This window comes from Mytilus edulis, chromosome 1 (assembly GCF_963676685.1).
Source record: "Mytilus edulis chromosome 1, xbMytEdul2.2, whole genome shotgun sequence".
Lineage (NCBI taxonomy): Eukaryota > Metazoa > Mollusca > Bivalvia > Mytilida > Mytilidae > Mytilus > Mytilus edulis.
The window spans coordinates 48,949,217-48,975,480 of record NC_092344.1 but is presented as its reverse complement, the minus strand read 5'-3'; the positions used below and the strand labels follow the sequence as shown (position 1 = coordinate 48,975,480).

Sequence of the window (26,264 nt, the reverse complement as noted above, 5' to 3'; positions counted from 1 at the left end):
TTTACAAGATGTACTTGAAATTTTCTTTAAGTCATTTGTATTTATCTCATATTTATTTCCTCTGTGTATTTTCACAACATTGATAAGGTTGTTTCTGGTTCTCCAATGAAAAATATTTTGCAATTTTTATAAAAATCTTGATTTTATCGCACGATTGGTGGATGCAGTGATTTCGAGTAGTCTTTCCTTCTTTATTGTTGAAAAAACATCTTAATTTATGTAAAAAGAACATAATTGGAATTTTATCTTTTTACACAAAATTTAATATCTACATATTTTTATCTTTTTCCCCCTCAATACTGGGTTATTTTGTTACATTGGTATTATGAGTAGTAGGAAATGTAGCTAGGTAAATCAATTGTACTTTTATAGACAATGTAGACTAATTTCAGCTTTATGTTTTAACAATATAGGTACAACCCAGGACAGAATCTTCTTGTAAGTGCCTCAAAGAAAGTGAAAGTAGGAAGGGAATTACAATTACCTTCTATGACAGCATTAACTAGTAAGACATCCAGTCAGCAGTTCTTCCTACGAATACTGAAAGTGATAATTCAGCTCAGAGATGCTGCAAGAACAGTGGGCAAGAAAAACTCTGCAAGAGGAGGAAGGGCTAATAGAGGTATGTACTCTTTAGTTTTGTTTACATTCTTAAAAATTGGAGGATAATAAAAAACTGATAAAGAAAAATTTAAATTATAGGAGGAAGGATTTGCTATAAAGGATGTTTCTTTTGTTCATTTAAAAAAAATCGTTTAAATTTTATATTTGGTATAAAAACGTATTTTGAAGAGCATATGGGAATTTTAAGAGAATGTATGATACTGAATTTGAGGCAGGATTTGAATCAGTAAAGTTTAAAGGATAAAATTGAAAAGAAAAGTCTTTATGTTTTTTTTTTTAAAAGATCGTCAGTACAGGTACAAAAGATTGATTTGTCATTTGTCAAATGATATATGATTTTTTGTTTAAAAAAAACAACCAAAATTTCACAATTCAGATTTAAGAGTCTTGGGTAACATTGCAGAGGCAATGGATGCAATAGAAGCAGAAGCTGAAGCAATTATGGAGATGGTAGGAAGACGTGGTAATCAGCTTCCCTCTGCTGCTGGCCAACAAGGGGAATCTGTTTCAGAACCATCAAGTGCTGAAGGCAACACGTCAAATACACCAACATCTTCAGCGGAGACAACTGAAGGATCTGTCAATGCCCCCAGTACATCCGAAACACCTATGGATGTAGACCAGCCAGGTAATTTGATACAATATCATGGTTGATCTGACGACCTACCTTTCAGAAAATGTCTATTCAATATGCATATTATTACACGTCTTTTTCATAGTATGGCTGTGAAATTAAATGTATCCCTTTCAATGTAATTGAGATGTAACAAAATTGGTTTCCGTTCTCTAACATGAGTTTGTCTCAACCTAATGTTGTGAAACTGATTCACAATGCTTATTGAAGAGAATACATTACCAAATAAATCTGGATAAGAAAAGCCTCAGATAAAAACTCATTTGGAGGAAACAGGTTAATGTTTACTTGTAGTTAATATTTCGTTTAGAATACAGTGGTTCACAAATAAGGATATCAATTTTACTTGATAGAAGAAAAATTGTATATATTTTATTTTATACTTGATTTTGTGGTTTTATCAAACTCTGCATAAAATTAATTTATAAAGTTAAATTCATGGTGCACAAAATCCACAAAATTAGTACATCACAATTGCAAGTAATAACAATTCCATAGTATTGTTGTATAGTTTACTTGTAGAATACATATGATTTCTAATGTTTTCAGGATCAAGTCAGAATGACAAGAAAGATAAGAAAGAAGTGGTACTCCCCAGGTTAAGTGAACAATTAATCTTAGATGAGTTGTGGCAGTGTTTAGGAGAGTGCCTTTCAGAATTAGATAAGACACCTGATCATCATGCCGTGTTGATACTACAACCAGCAGTGGAAGCTTTCTTTATTGTTCATTCTGGTAAGTTATCCAGGGAATAATTTTAGGACTTTTTGGGGAAAAAAGAACAATATTTAGAGTTGTTTGATAATTTTTTTAGACTTAATTGAAATTGTGCTTTTCTACATCTTTAAATCCAAAAAGCCAATGGAAACTTCTGAAGAGTATTTTAACTTTGATTTGTGCTTTTTTTCATTCTAATCCTGTTGTACATTTGGAAATGTGAAAATTACTTAGACAAACTATTATCTAACTTTCTGGAAAGAAAAAAAAAATTGTAAAGAAAATGAAGTACCTGCCTATTAAAAGAAATTATCAACATCGAATTATTATGTTACAGGAGAGAAGGGAAATAAGACTAAAGATCAGTCATCTCAGAGGAGAGAAGATCAGCTAGCTCACCTGAACATTGATTTTGCTCCAGCCTCTCCTGCTGCATCTACCTCCTCAGAAACACCAGCATTGGCCAGAGAAAATTCTGTGTCCTCAATTTCATCTCTGCCTCCTGATACTCAGAAATTCCTAAAGTTTGCAGGTATGGAATAGCTTAAAGTACAGTCATAACACTTTTATAATGGTTGCAATAGTAGGATCACGAATGTGTCTTTAGTTTGGTGATTATTGAGAAGTCCAAGGAAAATATGTATATCACTTAGTATGGTATTTCATTGTTTATGCATGAAACCACACATTCAATGAACAGTTTGAAAATTTTATGATAATTTGCTATAAGGTGCAGTTTAAAACAATCCCAAATGTTGCCATGATGTTATTGGTCTGAAAGGTACCGATAAAATTTAGGGTTCGGTAGTTGATAAATCAGGGTTAGATAGTTTCTTTAAAAAAGAGAGCATTTTAAACTTTGCTCAAATATCTGAATAATTGTTAAAGAAGTTTCAGGTTTTTTTTCTATTAAATGTGTTGTGGTTATTTTTAAAAACAATTAAAATGAAATTCTCATGGATCCTTAATGGTTTATTTGAAATAAAAATGTACATGGAGAATTTCTGACTGTTTCTCATAGCACATCAGATCAGACACTATGTAATATAAATCTTATCACCCTGAACCATTGTCATGTGGTTACACAATCAACATGTCACACTGATTTGGGTTATACAGCTGTTTCCATAGCATAAATATTTGTAAGAAAAATTTATATCGCATGAAGAGAAGACATTTATTGAGAACTTTGTTGATGGATTATATTTTCTGTTTTTGAATTTTGGAGCAACTTTTCATCCACAAGTTCCAACATGGAGAATTTCTGGTTGTTTCTCATAGCACATCAGATCAGACACTATGTAATATAAATCTTATCACCCTGAACCATGGTCATGTGGTTAAACAATCAACATGTCACACTGATTTGGGTTATACAGCTGTTTGAATTATATGAATTTTTATGAAAGAAAGTTTATTGTTGTAAGAAGATTAGTCTGTTATTAAGTATCCTATTTCATGGATTCTGAACTGTTTTTATGTAATGAAAATTATTATGAAATACAATGCTGGCTAGAAGTAACAATGAAATCTTTAATATTGTTGGGATATGTGAACACTCAGCAAACCTTGTCATTCATTGAAAGATATATAATCTAAATAGATATACAAAAAGTTATATTCAATGTCACTTATAGGTTGAATGAGCTATGTACAGAAAGAAACTGATTATGGTTTAAAGAATTGTTGAATGCTTTGATGCACTTGTCACTGTAACAAATAATTATGAAACTTTTAAAATTTTTAGCAACCTTTTTGGCCCTTTCCTTTTGTCAGCTCTGCATTGTTTCATGTTTCTGTCAGAACATTTTTACCTCGTATCTCTGAAAAAAAAAATTAATAATTGGGATTAAATTACTGGTTCCCTCTCACTGACTAGATATCCATTAAATGGGCAAAACATTTTGGTTTACAACAGTTGATCTTTCATAACAGATGTACATATACACAAATACAACATGGCGAATTTCTGATTGTTTCTCATAGCACATCAGATCAGACACTATGTAATAAAAATCTTATCACCCTGAACCATGGTCATGTGGTTAAACAATCAACATGTCACACTGATTTGGGTTATACAGCTGATTGCATCATATAAATATTTGTGAAATATCTACGAGTTTGACTGTCCCCCTCTGGAATCTTTTGCCCCTCTTTGAAGAAGATCAGACATTTATTGAAAATTTTTGATGGATTATTTTCACAGAGAGACTTTTATGTTCATGTAGAAGTTAACATGAAGAATTTCTGATTGTTTCTCATAGCACATCATATCAGACACTATGTAATATAAATATCACCCTGAACCATGGTCATGTGGTTAAACAATCAACATGTCACACTGATTTGGGTTATACAATTGTTTGCATTATATAAAACTTTTTAAGGAAAGATTTGAAGACACCACAATTAACAAAAAACAAATAATTTTTGTGGATTCACTATTTTTTGATGATTCCTAAATTCTATTTGCTTGTTTTCAGACTCTTGCAACCACACGAATTTCTGATTGTTTCTCGTAGCACATCAGATCAGACACTATGTAATATAAATATCACCCTGAACCATGGTCATGTGATTAAACAATCAACATGTCACACTGATTTGGGTTATACAGCTGTCTACATTTCAGAAATATTTGTGAGCAAAGTGTATTAATTGACTTGATTGAAGGTCAGTTGTTCTCTCTTAGTACTTTTGCTCCCTCCACCAATAAAAACTGACTGTCATGCAATAGCACAATAGTTTTGAAACACCAATCAATCTGTCAATCAACATCATCAATGTATTGCTTGAAGAAGTTACTTATCGAAAACTTTTTTGGTGGATTATAGTTACAGACCAACTTTTTGACTTCAATGTCTATTTAGAAGTAGTATGAACAGAGGGACTTTCATAGGATAAAGCAACCCTGATAATTGTTTCCCTAGTATCAGTATAGTTTATTTTCTTTATTAAATGTTTGTTTGAATTTTGGAACAATTTTTCATCAATAATACAACATGGAGAATTTCTGATTGTTTCTCGTAGCACATCAGATCAGACACTATGTAATATAAATGTTATCACCCTGAACCATGGTCATGTGGTTAAACAATCAACATGTCACACTGATTTGGGTTATACAGCTGTCTGCATTATGTAAATATTTGTGAGAAAAAAATGTATTGTTTACTTGATGGATAATTTTCACAGAGCAACTTATATGTACATTTAGAAGTTAACATGGAGAATTTCTGATTGTTTCTCATAGCACATCAGATCAGACACTATGTAATATAAATGTTATCACCCTGAACCATGGTCATGTGGTTAAACAATCAACATGTCACACTGATTTGGGTTATACAGCTGTCTGCATTTTTAGAAATATATGTGAGCAAAGTGTTTTAATGACTTGAAGGTCAGTGATTCTCCGGCTTCCTCCACCAATAAAAACTGACCACCATGAAATAACACAATAGTTTTGAACACCAATCAATCTGTCAATCAACATGATCAATGTATTGCTTAAAGAAGTTATTTATCGAAAACTTTTTTGATGGATAATATTTACAGACCAACTTTTTTACTTAGATGTGTATTTAGATGTAGTATGAACAGTAGGACTTTCACAAATGGAAGTTTTTAACGACCTTGACTAGCTATACAGCCCTTGCAGGGTCGGTATAGGGCATTCATAGGGTAAAGACATTTTGATAATTGCTTCCCTAGTATCAAATTAGTTTATTTTGCTTTGTTACATGTATGTTTGAATTTTGTACAACATGGCGAATTACTGATTGTTTCTCATAGCACATCAGATCAGACACTATGTAATATAAATATTATAACCCTGAACCATGGTCATGTGGTTAAACAATCAACATGTCACACTGATTTGGGTTATACAGCTGTTTGCATTATATAAATATTTGTGAGAAAAATGTGTATTGTTTAATATTTAGATATAAAATTTATTGAAAAGTAACTTGATGGATAATTTTCACAGGGCAACCTGTATATATGTTTAAAAGTTTAACATGGAGAATTTCTGATTGTTTCTCATAGCACATCAGATCAGACACTATGTAATATAAATCTTATTACCCTGAACCATGGTCATGTGGTTAAACAATCAACATGTCACACTGATTTGGGTTATACAGCTGTTTGCATTATATAAATATTTGTGAGAAAAATGTGTATTGTTTAATATTTAGATATAAAATTTATTGAAAAGTAACTTGATGGATAATTTTCACAGGGCAACCTGTATATATGTTTAAAAGTTTAACATGGAGAATTTCTGATTGTTTCTCATAGCACATCAGATCAGACACTATGTAATATAAATCTTATTACCCTGAACCATGGTCATGTGGTTAAACAATCAACATGTCACACTGATTTGGGTTATACAGCTGTTTGCATTATATAAATATTTGTGAGAAATGGTTTATAGTTTGAAAAGATCAGACATTTATTGAAAATTTTTGATTAATTATTTAAAAAAAGCAACTTTTATGTAAATTTAGAAGTTAACATGGAGAATTTCTGATTGTTTCTCATAGCACCTCAGATCAGACACTATGTAATATAATTATTATCACCCTAAACCATGGTCATGTGGTTAAACAATCAACATGTCACACTGATTTGGGTTATACAGCTGTTTGCCTAATATGAATTTTTATGATAGAAAGGTTGTTGTTTTATAGTAGATATGTGAAACATTTTAAAAGATTACACCAAAAATTTTGTTTTGGTGGCAGTTAATTAAAAAAAAATTGTGCCTTCCTAAAAAATACAATCCTGAATATAAATACAAACATGTTATGTTTGCCAAATATGATTTCTCATTGATGTTTTAAAATGCTTGATACTTGAATAGATATAATTTTGGATACTGCATGTGAATTTTGTCTTTTAAGGTTAACTACTTAGTATATAAAATCTTTTATTCTGCCATTGCATTGGTTTCATCATTTTGAGATGTTTTGTTTTTCAGAAACACATCGAACAGTCTTGAATCAAATCCTGCGGCAATCAACCACACCCCTTTGTGATGGACCATTCTCAGTCTTAGTTGATCATACTAGAATATTGGACTTTGATGTGAAACGCAGGTATTTTAGGCAAGAGTTAGAACGACTTGATGAAGGATTGAGAAGGGAAGATTTGGCCGTACATATCAGGAGAGAAAATGTATTTGAAGACTCTTTCAGAGAGTTGTTTAGGAGAAAGGCTGATGAATGGAAACACAGATTCTATATAGTATTTGAAGGTAATATTTAATGATTTGTTTGTAGTTTTAGAACTGATCTTTCAAACAATTGGCTATTTACTATGATACATTGTTTTAACTGTGTAATTTTAGCCTATTATATATAATTAGGCAGTTTCGGTATTATTTATAGAATAACTAATCGAAGAATTCAAATAGAGAAAAATATTCAACGAGTGACCGAACAACACATCAATTCATGAATGCGCATAGCATGAGTTAATTATCAGTGTTGTTTGGTCACGAGTTGAATAATTTTAGATATTTGAATTCTTTAATTAATTATTCTTTTTATTACATTGGCAAATGGCTTTTTTAAAGAAATTAATGTCAAACATGTAAGGAACTTTATCTTTTTTCTACGTATTCACAATTTGTTTTGATCAACACCTATTGTTGTATGATGTCATAGAGTGAAATAACCATGTTTATTTCACATGTGAAATTATCGGTTTTTATTTAACTGGGAAATCAATGTAATTCATTGCAACCAATGTAATAAATGTTTTTATATTAATATACCACTAAAGGTATAAAACCACTAATTTACAGCCCGATTGCTTTCTTTGTTAAATTCTGCAATTTCAAGCATTTATGGTTACTTTGTCTTAAGTTTACAAAAAAGTGGCAGTTATTTCATGTCAAAACTGTACCTTATCCTGACATGTGCTGAAAGGATCAACATACCTTTAATTGCATATTAGAGCACACTGGTTCCCCAAAGTTTGATAGTACAAAACAGGAACTTCTGATCTGAACAACAGGCCAAATGTGCCCTCCTATTAAAATTCCATATACTTCCTTATTATTCAAGTAAAACTTTCAACAAGGGTTCTGCAGTGATCCCAAGTCTCCAAGCTTTCATTTGATACAAAAACTACCCAGATATTCCCACTATTGACAAAGATACAGCTATGCGTAGGAACTATTTTGTTTAAAATATGTACTACTTTCTTGTATGTTCTTTCCGACTGGGCCTGAATTAGTTGTTCTATACCTTAAGTAGTAAGGGCTATATTGAATTCACTCTTGTTTTCAATCATCACAGATAAACATAATATCAGTCTTGAACAGCCATTAATGAAACTGAAATAAAAATGACTGCTTGCAAACAAACAAAAACAAAAAATATGCTATTTTGTTTTTGGTCACATAAAAGATCTTTGTATTTGATGAGCAGGAACAATTCTTAGCAAGATTTTAACCAAGAATTTACATTTCTGTACATACTTAAAGATAAATTCTACTGGAAATTAAAAAATAAAAGCAATGGAAACAAATTCTTATATGCAAACTGTTGTCTGTGATTGGCTATACACTATTCCTAATATCAATTTTGGTTCATGGTAAATTATTTTCAGAACTTCTTCTGTTGTATACTTTTATTTGTTGACTCTTCACAAATACAGAATAGTTGTCTAATTGTGAATTGATTGATTGAACTTTTAATTCAATATCAGTTATATGGTATGATTGCAAATGAGACAATTCTCACACTCAAAAAGAAATTAACTGTAAAAAAATAACGGGAGTATGGACGAAATCTACTGCATCCTCACAGTGTTTGTAGTTTATAACTAGTTATTTGAGATTATTAAAGACCCTATGTATTTTGTAGGTGAGGAAGGTCAGGATGCTGGAGGACTGTTACGAGAATGGTACATCATCATAGCTCGAGAAATTTTCAACCCTAACTATGCATTGTTTGCTACATCTCCTGGAGATCGTGTGACATATACAATTAATCCTAGTTCTCACTGTAACTCTAATCATCTTAGCTACTTTAAATTTGTGGGACGTATCATAGCTAAAGCTATTTATGACAATAAACTGCTGGATTGTTACTTTACCAGGTCTTTCTACAAACATATTCTTGGACAGCATGTGAAGTGAGTATGCCTTATAAGTATTTCTGAGAGTGGAAATAACATAGGAATTGTAGTCTTTTATTTAGATTTGCAGAAGAGTGACCAATTATGTGTTATGGAAAAAATCTGTTTAGTTTGAGGCAATGGTAAGAATCCTACAATTAATAGGAAAAAATGTATTAACTGCAGAAGCGTTGTTATAGCTTTAAAGGTATGAGTGAACTTGATGAAGCAACCATAATGACCATAAAACATGTTCAAATTTGAATGGAATATATGAAACCCCAACATCTACACATCTCTTGTTTTTGCTTTATAAACAAATAAAAATAATTATATGAGTGCTATATAGTTCAATGATAATCAAGTATACTACAGTGATGACATTTAGGATATAAAATGTGCAATACATGTCTTCTTTTAAACATTTGCCAAAACTGCACTTAAATTCACCTGTATAAATATTTTTCGAGACTAACTTGAAAAATGTTGCATGGACAAATAGATAATGACTGTCATTAAATGTACGTTGGGTCTGATTTTGAAACCTTTCCATTAAACGCTTTTGTTTTGTTTCCAGGTATACCGATATGGAAAGTGAAGATTACTCATTTTATAAAGGTTTAGTCTTCTTAATCCAGAATGATGTACAAGATCTTGGATATGAATTGACATTTAACACAGAGGTAAATTAACTACTAAGACAAAGAGAAGGGAGGGGGATACAAGTTTGGTAGATTTGGTGTAGGCAATCTACCACAAAGCGATACTTAAAAATCTACAATACAAAAAATATCCTAAAATAGGCAATAGAAAAGTTTTAAACTGTGTTGCCTTAGGCAGAAACAGGTTTAGTAACCACTTGAATCCAAACTTTTTTTTTTACTTCTGTGAATTGGAAGGATTTAATTTCTTATCTACAGCTTGATAAAGTTGAGGTATAGTGATTAAGCAATATTATATCTCGTAATCTACCATGCAGAAATTTCCTGTTTCACTTTAATTTTAAACTTTACAACACTCACTCTTCAAGAAATATTTGAATCAAAGTTTTCTGTCAAGATATCATAAATGCTGGATTATTTTGTGTTTACCTTTAATCCCAAAGAAGACAAAATATTTGGAATTTTTATGCATGAAGACAATGTTTAAATTGGACTGCAAAGCATGGAAATTCTATTTCTTTACTTTCATTTTTACTTGGAATATGGATTCAATATATATATCTACTGTGCTATATATGTGTTGGGTGAATAAATAAAAAATTGTCATTTTTTAACATTTTTTTTTTAAAGTAATATATGTATTATTTATGTTATGTATGTCAAGTGGAAAGTGTTATTTAGGTGGAGGTTAAAATATGTTTTATTTTGTAGATCCGAGAATTTGGTGTGACTGAAACAAGAGATCTCAAGCCCAACGGCCGTAACATACCTGTAAATGAAGATAATAAGAAGGAGTATGTCAAGTTAGTGTGTCAAATGAGAATGACAGGTGCTATTAGGAAACAGTTGGGAGCATTCATGGAAGGTTTCTATGACATCATACCAAAGAGACTAATATCAATATTTACAGAACAAGAATTAGAACTTTTAATCTCTGGTCTTCCTACAATCGATATAGACGATTTGAAAGCTCACTCAGAATACCATAAATACCAGCCTACTTCATTACAAGTAAGTGTTAAGTATAATGGGGGTAATACATTTTATTTTGTTTCTTGTAATTAGTTCTATATTCCTATAGTGTTTGACAGTTTTAACTACGAATATCATCGATCTCACTTTGTTAATAATTTAATTTTAAAAAGTTCTGGAAATAATTTTGACAAGTTTTGTTGAAACATTTTGGTATTGATATTTTTTAATTCTTAAGTTTTGGGAAATGTGTCCTATAAAGATTTGAAAAATGGTCAATGGATCATTATGACATCACATCAATGATGCCATAATTCTTTGCTTCAGAGTTTCTCATTTCTGCATGCTATGTCCTGAAGACTCTAATCTAATCAGCTAAACATTTAATGTTGACCAATAAAAGTTGCAATTTACTTTAAAATTTGTTGTTGATTAAGCATTATTTAATTATTTTTTATTTGACATCCGTACTCTGTCAACACTAACTTTTGGATTCATTGGGTTAGCAGTCCTTTATTTCTTTTCATTTTAAAAACTAGAAGTCCACAGTTAAAACTATCTTAATTCAGTAATCACAGTACAGAGGATAGTAACGTTTAATTTACTCAAGCAATTGTTTATCTTGAATAGAAAAACACTTATTTATATGAAACGTGACTATCATAACAAATATTTTCAGGTTCAATGGTTTTGGAGAGCTTTGAGATCTTTTGATCAAGCAGACAGAGCCCAATTCTTACAATTTGTAACTGGTACCTCAAAAGTTCCTTTACAAGGTTTTGGTTTCTTGGAAGGAATGAATGGGTACCAGAAGTTCCAGATTCACAGAGATGACAGGTCTACAGACAGACTTCCAGTTGCTCATACTTGGTAGGTTTGAAGTAACTGTATGTTGTGGCTGTCTGATACAAAAATTAAAAAAAAAATAAACTAGATACAGAGGTGGCCATTAGAGTTGTGTTGATATATTTGAAGATAACCCCAGCAGTAGCAGAGGGGGCATTAAGTTTTTACCTTGTCAAGACATCATTAAGTTGGTTTCTTTTCTCAAACTTGAATTTGCCTCAATTGAATATTATGAAACTGGTACACAAGGCTTATTATCATAAAACACAGATCAAGTATGAATTTTGGTGGCATGACTTTCACCGTTCTAGAGTTATGCCCCTTTACAAACTGGTTAATGGCTGAATTTTTATACGACCGCAAATTTTGAAAAAATTTTCGTCGTATATTGCTATCACGTCGGCGTCGTCGTCCGGCGTCCGAATACTTTTAGTTTTCGCACTCTAACTTTAGTAAAAGTGAATGGAAATCTATGAAATTTTAACACAAGGTTTATGACCACAAAAGGAAGGTTGGTATTGATTTTGGGAGTTTTGGTCCCAACATTTTAGGAATTAGGGGCCAAAAAGGGCCCAAATAAGCATTTTCTTGGTTTTCGCACTATAACTTTAGTTTAAGTTAATAGAAATCTATGAAATTTTGACACAAGGTTTATGACCACAAAAGAACGGTTGGGATTGATTTTGGGAGTTTTGGTCTCAACAGTTTAGGAATTAGGGGCCAAAAAAGGGCCCAAATAAGCATTATTCTTGGTTTTCGCACAATAACATTAGTTTAAGTAAATAGAAATCAATGAAATTTAAACACAATGTTAATGACTACAAAAGGAAGGTTGGTATTGATTTTGGGAGTTTAGGTCCCAACAGTTTAGGAATTAGGGGCCAAAAAGGGACCCAAATAAGCATTTTTCTTGGTTTTCGCACCATAACGTTAGTATAAGTAAATAGAAATCTATGAAATTTAAACACAAGGTTTATGACCATAAAAGAAAGGTTGGGTTTGATTTTGGGAGTTTTGGTCCCAACATAATAAGGGGCCCAAAGGGTCCAAAATTAAACTTTTGTTTGATTTCATCAAAATTGAATAATTGGGGTTCTTTGATATGCTGAATCTAACTGTCAATATATATGACTGTGTATGTAGATTCTTAACTTTTGGTCCCGTTTTCAAATTGGTCTACATTAAGGTCCAAAGGGTCCAAAATTAAACTTAGTTTGATTTTGACAAAAAATGAATCAGGTAGGTTCTTTGATATGCTGAATCTAAAAATGTACTTAGATTCTTGATTATTGGCCCAGTTTTCAAGTTGGTCCAAATCGGGGTCCAAAATTAAACTTTGTTTGATTTCATCAAAAATTGAATAAATGGGGTTCTTTGATATACCAAATCTAACTGTGTATGTAGATTCTTCATTTTTGGTCCTGTTTTCAAATTGGTCTACACTAAAGTCCAAAGGGTCCAAAATTAAACTTAGTCTGATTTTAACAAAAATTGAAATCTTGAAGTTCTTTGATATGCTGAATCCAAAAATGTACTTAGATTTTTTATTATGGGCCCAGTTTTCAAGTTTGTCCAAATCAGGATCTAAAATTATTATATTAAGTATTGTGCAATAGCAAGTCTTTTCAATTGCACAGTATTGCGCAATGGCAAGAAATATCCAATTGCACAATATTGTGAAATATCAAATTTTTTTTAATTAGAGTTATCTTTCTTTGTCCAGAATAGTAAGCAAGAAATATCTAATTGCAAAATATTGTGCAATAGCAAGATTTTTTTTTAATTGGAGTTATCTTTCTTTGTCCAGAATCAACTTAAATCTTTGTTATATACAATATACAATGTATATTCACTTTTTACTACCAACTGATAAATTAAAATAATCTTTACCATTCAGTGATAACAAGCAGTTTTTTTACATCTTAATATTTTATGATGTATTTAAATGAGTAGTTATTGTTGCAAACTCCATTAGAAATTTTAATTGAGATTAGTTTTGGAATAAGGGAAAGGGGGATGTGATTAAAAAAATTGGGTTCAATTTTTCTCATTTGAAATTTCATAAATAAAAAAGAAAATTTCTTCAAACATTTTTTTGAGAGGATTAATATTTAACAGCATAGTGAATTGCTCTAAGAGAAACAAAAATTTTAAGTTCATTAGAACACATTCATTCTGTGTCAGAAACCTATGCTGTGTCAACTATTTAATCACAATCCAAATTTAGAGCTGAATCCAGCTTGAATGTTGTGTCCATACTTGCCCTAACCGTTCAGGGTTCAACCTCTGCGGTCGTATAAAGCTACGCCCTGCGGAGCATCTGGTTCAATTCAGTTCTCTTACTCTTGTTTGCCTCAACCAAATGTTATGAAACTTGCACACAGAACTTATTACCACAAAACTCAGATTAAGTACAAATTTGGGTAGTGTCATTTTTACCTTTTTATACGACCGCAAATTTTGAAAAAATTTTCGTCGTATATTGCTATCACGTTGGCGTCGGCGTCGTCGTCGTCGGCGTCGTCGTCGTCCGGCGTCCGAATACTTTTAGTTTTCGCACTCTAACTTAAGTAAAAGTGAATGGAAATCTATGAAATTTTAACACAAGGTTTATGACCACAAAAGGAAGGTTGGTATTGATTTTGGGAGTTTTGGTCCCAACATTTTAGGAATTAGGGGCCAAAAAGGGCCCAAATAAGCATTTTCTTGGTTTTCGCACTATAACTTTAGTTTAAGTTAATAGAAATCTATGAAATTTTGACACAAGGTTTATGACCACAAAAGAACGGTTGGGATTGATTTTGGGAGTTTTGGTCTCAACAGTTTAGGAATTAGGGGCCAAAAAAGGGCCCAAATAAGCATTATTCTTGGTTTTCGCACAATAACATTAGTTTAAGTAAATAGAAATCAATGAAATTTAAACACAATGTTAATGACTACAAAAGGAAGGTTGGTATTGATTTTGGGAGTTTAGGTCCCAACAGTTTAGGAATTAGGGGCCAAAAAGGGACCCAAATAAGCATTTTTCTTGGTTTTTGCACCATAACGTTAGTATAAGTAAATAGAAATCTATGAAATTTAAACACAAGGTTTATGACCATAAAAGAAAGGTTGGGTTTAATTTTGGGAGTTTTGGTCCCAACATAATAAGGGGCCCAAAGGGTCCAAAATTAAACTTTTGTTTGATTTCATCAAAATTGAATAATTGGGGTTCTTTGATATGCTGAATCTAACTGTCATGACTGTATGTAGATTCTTAACTTTTGGTCCCGTTTTCAAATTGGTCTACATTAAGGTCCAAATGGTCCAAAATTAAACTTAGTTTGATTTTGACAAAAAATGAATCAGTTAGGTTCTTTGATATGCTGAATCTAAAAATGTACTTAGATTCTTGATTATTGGCCCAGTTTTCAAGTTGGTCCAAATCGGGGTCCAAAATTAAACTTTGTTTGATTTCATCAAAAATTGAATAAATGGGGTTCTTTGATATACCAAATCTAACTGTGTATGTAGATTCTTCATTTTTGGTCCTGTTTTCAAATTGGTCTACACTAAAGTCCAAAGGGTCCAAAATTAAACTTAGTCTGATTTTAACAAAAATTGAAATCTTGAAGTTCTTTGATATGCTGAATCCAAAAATGTACTTAGATTTTTTATTATGGGCCCAGTTTTTTCAAGTTGGTCCAAATCAGGATCTAAAATTATTATATTAAGTATTGTGCAATAGCAAGTCTTTTCAATTGCACAGTATTGCGCAATGGCAAGAAATATCTAATTGCACAATATTGTGAAATAGCAATTTTTTTTTTAATTAGAGTTATCTTTCTTTGTCCAGAATAGTAAGCAAGAAATATCTAATTGCAAAATATTGTGCAATAGCAAGATTTTTTTTTAATTGGAGTTATCTTTCTTTGTCCAGAATCAACTTAAATCTTTGTTATATACAATATACAATGTATATTCACTTTTTACTACCAACTGATAAATTAAAATAATCTTTACCATTCAGTGATAACAAGCAGTTTTTTTACATCTTAATATTTTATGATGTATTTAAATGAGTAGTTATTGTTGCAAACTCCATTAGAAATTTTAATTGAGATTAGTTTTGGAATAAGGGAAAGGGGGATGTGATTAAAAAAAATGGGTTCAATTTTTCTCATTTGAAATTTCATAAATAAAAATGAAAATTTCTTCAAACATTTTTTTGAGAGGATTAATATTCAACAGCATAGTGAATTGCTCTAAGAGAAACAAAAATTTTAAGTTCATTAGAACACATTCATTCTGTGTCAGAAACCTATGCTGTGTCAACTATTTAATCACAATCCAAATTTAGAGCTGAATCCAGCTTGAATGTTGTGTCCATACTTGCCCTAACCGTTCAGGGTTCAACCTCTGCGGTCGTATAAAGCTACGCCCTGCGGAGCATCTGGTTTCAGTTATGTCCCTTTACAGCTTTATATGATATGCAAGTGGGGTGATCTTCTGTGTCAATTTCCAATATATTGTTTGTTTGTTTTTCTTTTCTGACTGATGAAATGCATTAACTAGTTTTTTCTTTCATTTTACAGTTTTAATCAGTTAGATCTACCTGCCTATGAAACCTACGACAAACTGAGGAAGATGTTATTGTTGGCAATTAATGAATGTTCAGAAGGATTTGGTCTGGCCTAGAGGACAATAATTGTCTCCTGAAAACTAGTTCGACATTCATGTAGAAGTCCATAGTGCGTACCTTGCTGGTGAAGTTTTGGTTAACATGCAAACCACAAGAAGTACTTTTGTTAGTGAAATTCTTAATGATACCAGAGTTCTGTATGAATTTGTAATATTAAATGGAACACTTTATATGTATATATATATATTTGAACTTGTAAAAAGAAAAGTTATTCGTAGCATATGTGGAATACATATTTACGAACTTCAAAACATTGACATTACTCACTGTATGGAGTATAAAGCTTTGTTACATATTACGTATGTAATTATATGTGTGTACAAGTTATTTAAGGATGGATACTTTTATGCAGTAAATATTTTACCAGTATTTGAAAGGAACTTGACTTGAGTGTGGTGAAAGGGAAAGAAATAGAATTGGACAAGAGAATTTTGCTTCATTAAAAATGGAATTATGGGCAAATGTTGCTATAGTTATTATTATAAAAGTTGTATCATGCACAATCTTCTACAGACTAGTTATGTTTACAGCAGAAGTGTAAAGTTAATATGTTTTTTATTTCACACACAGTGTAAACTGATAAAATTTATTATGTGGTGTGAACAGTGCTAATTGTTTCGTTTCTTCAATTCCTTTTACATTTATTTGCTAAGTCTTTGTAAGTGTCCACAGTATAAGGCATAATTTGTCAGGACTGATTTTTATGTGTGTATTGTGTTATTTTTGGTGCAGTTGTATCTTATTTATTAAATTTTTCTATTACATGCATAATGTTCCACATGATTGGATATGTAAAATGTTGACTGTTTCATTTGTTTTCCAAATGGGACCATGCTTCTGAGAAATTGATTTAGTTGTCCAAAACTAATATAGAAAAATATGAGTAAAAATGGGATGTGTATTCCACAGCTATTGAAGTGCTTTACATGGTTTGTCCAAACTGTTCCAGATTGGGCATTTGTTTTCCTTCTGTTTGATTCGTTGTTTATAATTTATTTTCTGTTATATGAATATATACATGTATACCTTATATATAATTTGCTTGTAAAATAACACTTTTGTGTAGCTTGTTGTTAAATGTTCTTCAGACTTCTAAAAGTAAATAAAAAGTAAAAAATGAAATTGTACGCTTTCAGTATGCTTATTGGTTATATAGGTGACATTAAATGCCCATACTTTTACCACAGGGACGCTTTTCACCACCAAAAATAAACAACAATTAAAATTAAATGCATGTTATACATAAATGTGTATGACTTGAAAGTTGTTTTATTCTTAAAAATATTTTCATGAAAAGAACCACACAAATTATTTGTCGTCCGACCATATGCCATGACATTGATGAAAGTTATATACTGTAGCTGTTCTATTTGTGCAGTCAAATTGCATTGACCCTATATTCATATGCTATATACAGTCAATGACAGTATATCGCCTTGTTTATGATGTTGACAACGTTTTTCTGTTGAGTTTTATTTATGAGGTCAATAAAACATACAGATTCCAGGAAATTTTTCATGTCCGCTACAAATTAAAAAAAAACAAATGGTTTTTACCCTAAATATTGCATTTAGAACAATTACAAGAGTTGCAGTATATAAAGAATTACCATACATTGTCTCAAAATATAAATGTTATTTGTACTCTGCCTGAAACCAGTAGAAATGCTTGGCACAACCTGGCTTTCAACCTGTTTTTAAGCCTTGTACAAATAACATTGATATTCGAGACAATTTATGGTTAAATATATATACACAGCCAGCTTTTACAGCAGAATGCATTGAGTGTGTAGGTAATGGAAATAACTTGGGTAAGCTTGCTTGCTAGCTGAACCTTGAAGTCATTATTAGGTAAGCTAAACTTTAAGAGTAGACTAGTCTAATAGATAACCAATCTATCTGTCTGTAGAACTAGACTACTCTGAAAGGAGGGTAGTATACCTAACCTAATAATGCCTTCACGTTTCAGCGAACAAGCAAGCTAATCAAAGATTCTACCTTTATCTACACACTAAACGCATTCTGCTGTAAAGATTTACCTATCCCAAGAAATTATTACTTTTTGATTTTGATGATGTACATATGATATGTAAATAATATCTAGTTTATTGCTGTTGGAGGTTGTTTTGATTTTGAAAAAAAAAAATCATTGTAACTTTTTTTCTTTCTTTTTTTCATTGGAAGCAAAACTTATCATTAAAACTGCAGTAGATAAATGCTAGTGTATCTTTATATAAAGTAAGCAGAAACCCATCTTTGCTAGCCAAGGGTTGCAATCCACTCCCCTCCTCTCCACCCATGGCAGATTAAGCCAACATTTGTTATAACAATGTTGGGCCATCTATTGATTGATTAAAGTCCATTCCAAATACATTCTTCTTGACCAATGGTAGCACTTGGGACTCTCTTCAGTGTTGAGATTAAAGCACCATAGCATCTAGAGTTTACAAACTTGGTGAATCGGGAAACCAAAATACATGTTGACATTCCAGGATCCGAAATTCTCTCTCAATCTGTGAAGGGAAGAGCGTAGTTGATTGGTGTGTAACCCTTGTCTAGCATAAATGACAGAAACCATTGTTTTGGAATGGTAAAATTCCTCATCTCAATTCTTTGTTATATAAAAAAGAAGATTGCCAATGAGACTATTCTTCACAAGAAACCAAATGACACTGAAATTAAGAGTTATAGTACACCATACAGCCTTCAACAATGAGCAAAACATTTACTGCATAGTCGGCTATAAAAGTCCCAAAAATTATTCAAACAGGAAAACAAACAGCCTTATTTATGTACAAAATAATGACAAAAAAACAAATATGTGAAACAGCAACTAACAACTACTGAATTACAGTCTCATGACTAAGGGATAAGTTCAAGAATTGTGTTTTGGGTTAAGTATCTTCATGTATAAAGTTCTCGTTTCAATATTTAAAATACAGCTGCTAAAATTCACTAGTCTTGTATTTTATTACTATAGGACCTTTCGGAAAACACTCCTCAGGATTTGTTTTTAGCTCACCTGTCCCAAAGGGACAAGTGAGCTTATGCCATCACTTGGCGTCCGTCGTCGTCCGTCGTCTGTCGTCGTAAACTATTTCAAGAATCTTCTCCTCTGAAACTACTGGGCCAAATACTTTCAAACTTTAACTGAATGTTCCTTAGGGTATCTAATTTATAAATTGTATCAGAAGTTTTGATCTATCAACAAACATGGTCGCCATTGCTAAAAATAGAACATAGGGGTCAAATGCAGTTTTGGCTTATAACTCAAAAACCAAAGCATTTAGAGCAAATCTGACAAGGGGTAATATTGTTTATCAGGTCAAGATCTATCTGCCCTGAAATTTTCAGATGAATCAGACAACCCGTTGTTGGGTTGCTGCCCCTGAATTGGTAATTTTAAGGAAATTTTGCTGTTTTTGGTTATTATCTTGAATATTATTATAGATAGAGATAAACTGTAAACAGGAATAATGTTCAGCAAAGTAAGATTTACAAATAAGTCAACATGACGGAAATGGTCAGTTGACCCCTTTAGGAGTTATTGCCCTTTATAGTCAATTTTTAACCATTTTTCGTAAATCTTAGTAATTTTTTACAAAAATCTTCTCCTCTGAAACTACTGGGCCAAATACTTCCAAACTTTAACTGAATGTTCCTTAGGGTATCTAGTTTGTAAATTGTATCCGAAGTTGTGATCTATCAACAAACATGGTCGCCATTGCTAAAAATAGAACATAGGGGTCAAATGCAGTTTTTGGCTTATAACTCAAAAACCAAAGCATTTAGAGCAAATCTGACATGGGGGTAATATTGTTTATCAGGTCAAGATCTATCTGCCCTGAAATTTTCAGATGAATCAGACAACCTGTTGTTGGGTTACTGCCCCTGAATTGGTAATTTTAAAGAAATTTTGCTGTTTTTGGTTATTATCTTGAATATTATTATAGATAGAGATAAACTGTAAACAGCAATAATGTTCAGCAAAGTAAGATTTACAAATAAGTCAACAAGACGGAAATGGTCAGTTGACCCCTTTAGGAGTTATTGCCCTTTATAGTCAATTTTTAACCATTTTTCGTAAATCTTAGTAATTTTTTACAAAAATCTTCTCCTCTGAAACTACTGGGCCAAATACTTCCAAACTTTAACTGAATGTTCCTTAGGTTATCTAGTTTGTAAATTGTATCCGAAGTTATGATCTATCAACAAACATGGTCGCCATTGCTAAAAATAGAACATAGGGGTCAAATGCAGTTTTTGGCTTATAACTCAAAAACCAAAGTATTTAGAGCAAATCTGACGTTGTGTAATATTGTTTATCAGGTCAAGATCTATCTGCCCTGAAATTTTCAGATGAATCAGACAACCTGTTGTTGGGTTGCTGCCCCTGAATTGATAATTTTAAGGAAATTTTGCTGTTTTTGTTCATTATCTTGAATATAATTATAGATAGAAATAAACTGTAAACAGCAATAATGTTCAGCAAAGTAAGATCTTCAATTAAGTCAATTTGACCAAAATTGTCAATTGACCCCTTAAGGAGTTATTGCCCTTTAAAGACTTTTTTCACAATTTGTTCATCATGTTGACTTACTTTAAAAAATCTTCTCCTTTGAAACTGCTGTATCAATTTCAGCCAAACTTAGGCTAAATGAGTTTCAGAGTATCTAGTATAAATTTTATATTTTATTTCCTTGTATGTCAAGAAACATGGCTCCTATGGCTAAAATAGAACATAGGAGAAAATGATTATTTTTTTGGCTTTTGAAGAAAATAGGACGATCCAAAAAACATTTAAATAAATTGAAAAGCCAAAATAATCATTGATGAGAGATTTAACCAAAAGAATTAAGGTGAGCGATTCAGGCTCTTGAGAGCCTCTTGTTTAAATACCAATCTCAACTACAAATTGAGAGGGATGCCTGAAAGTTTACATTTTATTTAGACTTGTTATTTCAGTTTATTCTTGAAAGGAGAAAATAGTATGCCTATGTTTCAAGAATGTTTATTTTGGGGTTTTTTTCTGTTTCGAAATATATAGAAGAAACATCAAAGTTTAACATAAAATAGCGAATATTATTTGGATAAGATATGAAATTGCAATTTAAAAGAAATTGTGCAAATTAAGGGATTTGCTATTATAGATTCCCATGACCCATTAAACAACTCATTTTATCTACTGAAAAAGTGCTTATCCTTGTAAAGACGTGCAGTTAATGTAATTGTCGGCGATCGTGCTATAATAATGATCTTTTTGTCCACACCATATAAAGGACCTATTTTAATATGATTTGAAATTATTCAAATAAATCAAACTTTCCAGGAGTGATTTCCATCACATCTATGTGGTTTTTTGTTCACTGGACATATACAAGCGGGCTTACAAGTCGTGTGGACACAATTTTTTTTAAATCTATATTAGTAAATAATCGGAAATATTTCAACTTATTTTCCTTTTTTTTTAGTTTACTTGCAATTTTCCATAACATATTGAAAAGTAGAGTAAAAGGGTAAAACACATTGAAAAGTATAGACAAGGGTAACATTAGTAAACTATACAGTTATTTCAAGTTTGTATTGATGGCACACATACAATAAGGATCTCACATTGAAAGATTATATATTGCGGTATTAAAATTGTAGGCTTAGAACCTGAAATATAAAAGTATTGATTAATGTGTTGTATTGTTGATATGCTTTCTCGCAGTCTATTCATAAAGTATACGGTTTTGAATAAAGAAACTATACTGTGACGTGTCATTCACCCAAATGACATACACATTGGTTTCTTTTCAAGATTTATTTCCAGTCATTGTTTATTTAGTGTACAAAGATTTAACATAAAGGATACTTCATTGTTTTGTGTTTGGGGTTAAAGCACTAACAAACATATGAAACCCCGCCACATTTGTAATGTATCTGTCCCAAGTTGAGAGCCTGTGAGAGTGGTTGTCATTGGTTGCTGTATTTCATATATTTTTATGCCCCACCTACGATAGTAGAAGGGAATTATGTTTTTTGGTCTGTTCGTCTGTCCTGCATCAGGTTAAATTTTTTGGTCAATGTAGTTTTTGATGAAGTCCAATCAACTTGAAACTTAGTACACGTTCCTTGTGATATAAATTAGAGTTTTTACCCCAATTTCACGGTCAATTGACTCGACTTCGAAAATGATAGTGCGAGTGAGGCATCCGTGTACTGGGGACACATTCTTGTTTAATAAATATATATTAGACAGTTAGTTTTCTCGTTTGCTTTGTTTCCGAACTTTGTATATGACGGCAATTTTTATTGGTTCGTATACTAAAAATGGGATGATGCAGTCGGTGGTATGGATTTTGATCAGTGTTGAAGGCTGTATGGAGACCTACAGTTTTGAACTTCGATTCTGTGTCATTTGGATTCGATTGGAGTTCCTCATTGGCGTTCATATTACATCTTTTTTTTTAATTTGATAGTTAGCCAAAAATCACAGGATTCTGGTCCTCCAATTCACAATTAAAAAAATTGTAACAGTTACTGTACATTATGTTTCCGATCTGCTGATGAAGTAATAACTGGTTTAGATTTGTCTCTGATGAGACCATTGGCCATACATGTAAACAAGGACAATGAAGTTATAGTTGGATTACGAGAACAAGGACCACCGCATCCATCCAAGGATTTTTCGGTCCGACAAGTTATAATTTTTGGTAGTGATTATCAACGGAAAGAAACATTCAAATTTGACAAAAAAAGGGAATAAATTGTTCAGTTATGCAGGAATAATTCGCACTGATTCTCGAAATGTTGTCTATGTTATTGATCGTTTTGACAGTGCATGCAACGGTAGAATAATAGCTGTAGACAGAAATGGCCACTTAAAATTTACCTATGATGGACAAACAGATAAAGTAACATTTCAACCAGTAGGAATTACTATTACACCAAGTGGTAACATTGTAGTTTTCGATGGTGGTAACCATGCACTACATGTTATGAGTTCGAGACGAGATTTACTTGGACTGCAGTTCATTTTCAAAGACTTCGGCATCTATTATCCATATAGCTTATGCTTTAACAGCGAAGGATATTTGTTAATTGGATGTAGTGGCAAAGATGAGATCTACGGAAAAATACATGTCGTTAAAATGACAGACAGCCTGATGTAAATTAATATATTTTGTTTAAATATAAATTATGAAAATTGTTAAATATAATAAAACGAGTATAACCTTATAACTGCATTTAGAGTTTTAATTAAGAATTGAATGCTGCTTTTTGTAAATTTATTGGGGTGTAAAAGCGTTGACCGAAGTACATTTTGTATGAAGCGCGGAAGCGCTTCATACTAAAAATGTGCGCACGGTCAACGCTTTTACAACCCTATAAAGTTACAAAAAGAAGCATTCAATACTTATAATTACATTTTTTTTAGCTAGAATCATGAAAACACGATTTTTATCAAGTTTTCATTTTATTTACCTGTGCACTTTATTGTGGGACCTCGTGTCATCATGAATGATAAATGTTATTGTCTAATACAATTGTTTCAGGAATAGCACGAGATGTGCAGTTGGCCAATCAGAATAACGTATTATAATGGAACATACATCTAATGTAATTATTAATCTATGGCGATAACATGGGACATGATAGGAGATTCTAGGGCTAAGGTTTACAACAATTATATTAAAATGTTCAAAATTATTTTCTCAAGTTCCCTAACTCATTGTGCAATATATATATATAAATATACATACAAACAACTTATGCAATCGTTTGTTGATTATCTATGTGCAATTACATTGTTAATATATATATCGTTATTATAAATGTGATTTCCGGATCTTGTTTTAAGGAATGTTTTTTTGTTTAATCGTCCTTCGAAATATACATAAGTCCTTTCTACCCTGAACTCGCACACGATTTAAAATAATATACTCTTAACGATTACAGTTTTAATAATTTTAATGAATCTATAATTGCATGTTATTATTAAAAATAACGAGTGTTCATCAGCTCTCCCAGATAATATATGTATACAACAGCTGCTATATAAAGGCAACAGTAGTATACCGCTGTACAAAACTCGTAAATCTATGGACAAAAAACGAAATTGGGGTAACAAACTATAACTGAGGGAAACGCATTAAATAAAAGAGGAGAACAACGACACAACATTAAAATGTAACATACACAGAAACAGACTAAGCATTAGACAAAATCCGATGAGAATAACAAATATAACATCAAAACCAAATACATGAATTTGAGATAGAAAAGTACCGTGACACGTCTTATAGTAATGTGAATTCACACTCAAATATAAGAGAAAACAAACGACACAACGGAACACAACATTAAAATGTTACACACACAGCAACGAACTATAATAATATAACAATGGCCATTTTCCTGACTTGGTACAGGACATTTTTAATCGGATAAAAATGGTGGGTTGAACCTGGTTTTGTGGCATGCCAAACCTCGCACTTTAATGGCAATGTTAAATATAAATGACAACATAATATTACAGGACTACAATACAAATAAATAGGAGAACGTATTAGACAAAGAAACACATGATTACTAGATAACAAAAGCCACCAGGGTTAAAATTCAATACGCTAAAAACGCGTCTCGTCCACACAAGACTCACCAGTGACGCCCAGAAATAAAAGATCGAAAGTGAAAAAAAGTACAAAGTTGTACAGCACTGAAGATCAAAAGTTGAAAAAGGTTGTGTCAAATACGGCTATGTTTTTATGGTTGGGATAAGAACATCCTTATTATTTAGAACAATTTATGCTTTCCAAACAGTAAATTTTATTAAATGAATATAAAAGATATAAATAATGAAACTGAAGTATTAACTAATTACAGAAAACAAAACCCGAATACATAATGCAAAGACCAACACAGAAAAATAAACACATCCGACTTAGTCCAGGCCTCAACGCAAAAAATCATAAAAATTACGTCACATACGAAGTGGTGAAAAGACACAAAAATTACTCCACATTTGAATTTCTGAAACATCACAAAAATGACGTCACATTTGAAAAACTATATCTCAAAAGTAAGATAGAATTTGGATTGATTTAAGATTATAATAGAACTAAATACTGATTTTACATTTAAACACAATGCACATTGCAATACTTATTAATAGCAATTAACTATAATATATATACATGTCCAGTTTGTTTTGAATCCAACTTCAAACGTAAATTATCGTAGATTACATTCATCAAAATCAAATCTAATAAATGAAGGCGGTGATTAATTTTCTTTACCATAACACATGAATATAATAGAAAAGACGTCAACAAATTTGACAAAATCCGACGAGAACCACAAATACAACATCAAACTAAACACATGAATTTGGGATAGACAAGTACCGTAACACGTCTTATAGTAATGCGAATTCACACTCAGCAAAACAGTCACAATCGGGAATAAGTCACGTTCGGTAATTAAAAGACAAGACGACGTAATGACAAACCACAATCTACCATGTGGTAAAAATGTCCTTAGCTAGTTTGGTTAAAGACACATCGTATGGATCAACTAATTCGTGATGGTGTCCATAAAATTTACGGAGTGTCAATTTTAATCTGTCCTCCTCGTAACTTTGTTGAAGCAGTTTCTGTGTAAGGAGCACACTCCTGTATACGAAGTCCGTATAGTGTAAACAAGCACGAGAAAAACGTATCAATTGTGATATGTAAACACCATACGAAGGGGCAGAGGGTATTTTACTGCTGAGAAATGGGAAATTGATAATTGGGTAGTTGAAATCGTCCCGTTTATCATAGATTTTCGTGTGAAGTCGTCCATCTGCGTCAATATTGAGGAAAAGATCAAGGTATGAAGCAGTCCTTTTCTATAAATGTTAAAAAATCATTAGATAAGAAAATTGAAACAATATATTAGTTATCATAACTTACATATTCTTTTTCTCTTGATTGTTTTTGATGTCTTAAGCTCTAATCTAA

The 26,264-nt window shown here is 31.7% G+C and overlaps 1 protein-coding gene across 15 annotated transcripts in view; it reads left to right on the top strand.

Moving 5' to 3' along the window:
• Positions 1–17,398, top strand: part of LOC139513204 (E3 ubiquitin-protein ligase HUWE1-like) — a 143,551-nt gene extending 126,153 nt beyond the window's left edge. For 13 of the 15 annotated variants that reach the window (XM_071301579.1, XM_071301491.1, XM_071301605.1 and 10 more), the window contains 10 exons: positions 414–622; positions 1,001–1,252; positions 1,808–1,993; positions 2,313–2,507; positions 6,969–7,244; positions 8,863–9,133; positions 9,693–9,798; positions 10,489–10,788; positions 11,429–11,619; positions 16,170–17,398. In XM_071301579.1, the coding sequence (XP_071157680.1) occupies positions 414–622; positions 1,001–1,252; positions 1,808–1,993; positions 2,313–2,507; positions 6,969–7,244; positions 8,863–9,133; positions 9,693–9,798; positions 10,489–10,788; positions 11,429–11,619; positions 16,170–16,272 (2,089 nt within the window). In that variant the 3' untranslated portion in view covers positions 16,273–17,398. The remainder of the gene's footprint in view (positions 1–413; positions 623–1,000; positions 1,253–1,807; positions 1,994–2,312; positions 2,508–6,968; positions 7,245–8,862; positions 9,134–9,692; positions 9,799–10,488; positions 10,789–11,428; positions 11,620–16,169) is intronic. The other 2 variants (XM_071301595.1, XM_071301538.1) reach the window with 1 other exon arrangement.
• Positions 17,399–26,264: the final 8,866 nt, after the last annotated feature.